General features: G+C 41.9%; 1 protein-coding gene across 1 annotated transcript; it reads right to left on the bottom strand.

The window, feature by feature from the left end:
* Positions 1-356: 356 nt before the first annotated feature.
* Positions 357-812, bottom strand: LOC125651178 (uncharacterized). The gene has a single exon (XM_048879762.2). It carries the CDS (start codon positions 810-812, stop codon positions 357-359), a length of 456 nt encoding a protein of 151 aa, XP_048735719.2.
* Between the last annotated feature and the right edge of the window lie 1,204 nt (positions 813-2,016).

Genomic DNA, 2,016 nt, shown 5'->3' with positions numbered 1-2,016 from the left:
TTGTAAAGCGTAAAATTCATATTGCTCTAAACGTTATTTAAATAACAATAAAATAAGCAAAACAAGTTGTATAAGAACAAATGACTAGTAGGTGACGATAAGGAGTCCATTATGATTGCACAACATAGTGATCTTGACTTAGATTTCATCTGCACAGGCTAGTTGTAATGAATTGTAAACAGATGAGTCTTTAGTTTAGATTTAAAGATACAGAGACTAGCAGCAGTTCTGATATCATATGGTAGATCATTCCACAGTTTAGGACCAGCCACACTAAAAGCTCGAGTTTGAATCACAGATGAGGTGGTATCACTGGACCGCAGAGTTCTGGAGGGAGCATAGGGTGTTGTGAGTTCCTACTGATAGGGTGGAGCCATGATGTTGACTGTTTTGTACACTAACACCAATGTCTTGAAGGTGACTCTTGGTTGAACTGGCAGCCAATGGAGGGAGCGTAGTACTGGTGTAATACTGTCATATTTTCGGGTGCCTGAGATGATTCTGGCTGCAGCGTTTTGGATGGACTGGAACTGCTTTGATGGAAAGCCGTAGTAAAGAGAGTTGCAGTAGTCCAGCTTTGTTGTTATGAAGACATGGACAACACATTCCATCGATTCCCTGTCCAGATATCTCCTCAGCGGGCTCAGGTTCTTTAGGTGGATGAAGGCACCTTTGCACACTGATGATATACTAGCATGTGCCTTCATGGTCATGTGACAGTCAATGGTTACATCAACGCCCTTGGCCTTAGTAACAGGAGTGATAGAGTCGTCTCCTACTTGCAGTGATGTTATGTGCAGCTTAGAGGCCATTTGTTTGGAGGATATCACTTACACCTCAGTCTTGTCTGTGTTGATCTTGAGGTGATGCTGAGCCCTCTAGGTTTAAACAGACCTCAAGCCAAGACTGCATCCGACTGACTACAAGAGCGGCCTGTTGGACTTTAAAGCCGATATACAGTTTATTATCGTTAGTATACATGTGATACAAGACATTGTTCTTTCTGAGAAGGGCCCCCAGGGATGCTGTGTAGATGTTAAACAGAACGGGTCCGAGGACCGATCCCTTTGGGATACCGCAGCCCAACTCAGTAGCACGATACTTTGCTCCCTTCACTTTGACAATCTGGGTCAGATTGGTAAGATGGGACGTGAACCACATGAACACAGTGTCCTTAATTCCAAGGTCCTTGAGTATTTGCAGCAAGCGTGAATGATCTACAGTGTCAAAGGCAGCCGATAGCTCCAATTGCACTAGCAAGACAGCCTTCTGCTCTCCAATTGCACAAACCACATCACTGTAAACTCGCAGAAGTACCGTCTCAGTACTATGCCCCTGACGGTATGCACTTTGGAATGGCTCCAGTAGATTGTTCTCACTGAGGTAGGTTTGTATCTGTGCTGCTACAACCTTCTTAAACAACTTGGATAGATATGCAAGGTTAGACACTGGCCGGTAGTTTTTTGGTATGTCAGGGTCCAGTGAAGCCTTTTTCAGAAGTGCTGTCACAATACCGGTAGCTCCTTTGATTGATTATATATTATTTAACGTCCCTCTCGAGAATATTTCACTCATATGGAGACGTCCCCACTGCCGGTGAAGGGCTGCAAAATTTAGGCCTATACTCGGCGCTTATGGCCATTGAGCAGGGGGAGATCTTTATCGTGCCACACCTGCTGTGACACAGAACTTCGGTTTTTGCGGTCTCATTTGAATTAATGCGCGCATTAAATCAATTATTGCTCTCATCATTTGAATGAATGCGCGCATCAATTTCATAGAAATAATGCTCGCAATGATTAATTTAGAGCTCGGTATAAATAATTTAATTATTTCTTTAATTATTCACAATACTTTTGAATAAGGAATTAATGCGCGCATCAATTCATTTAAAGAGAGCAACAATTCAATTAAAGAGATCATTAATTCAATTGTGGATATGATGTATTGAAGATATCTTTAATTATATAGTTGCTCTCTCTAAAAGAATTATTGCTCTCTTCAAATGAAGTAAAG

Source organism: Ostrea edulis, chromosome 5 (assembly GCF_947568905.1).
Source record: "Ostrea edulis chromosome 5, xbOstEdul1.1, whole genome shotgun sequence".
In the NCBI taxonomy this organism is placed as follows: Eukaryota; Metazoa; Mollusca; class Bivalvia; order Ostreida; family Ostreidae; genus Ostrea; species Ostrea edulis.
The sequence above is the reverse complement of the archived record's forward strand: the minus strand, read 5'-3'. Positions and strand labels throughout refer to the sequence as shown.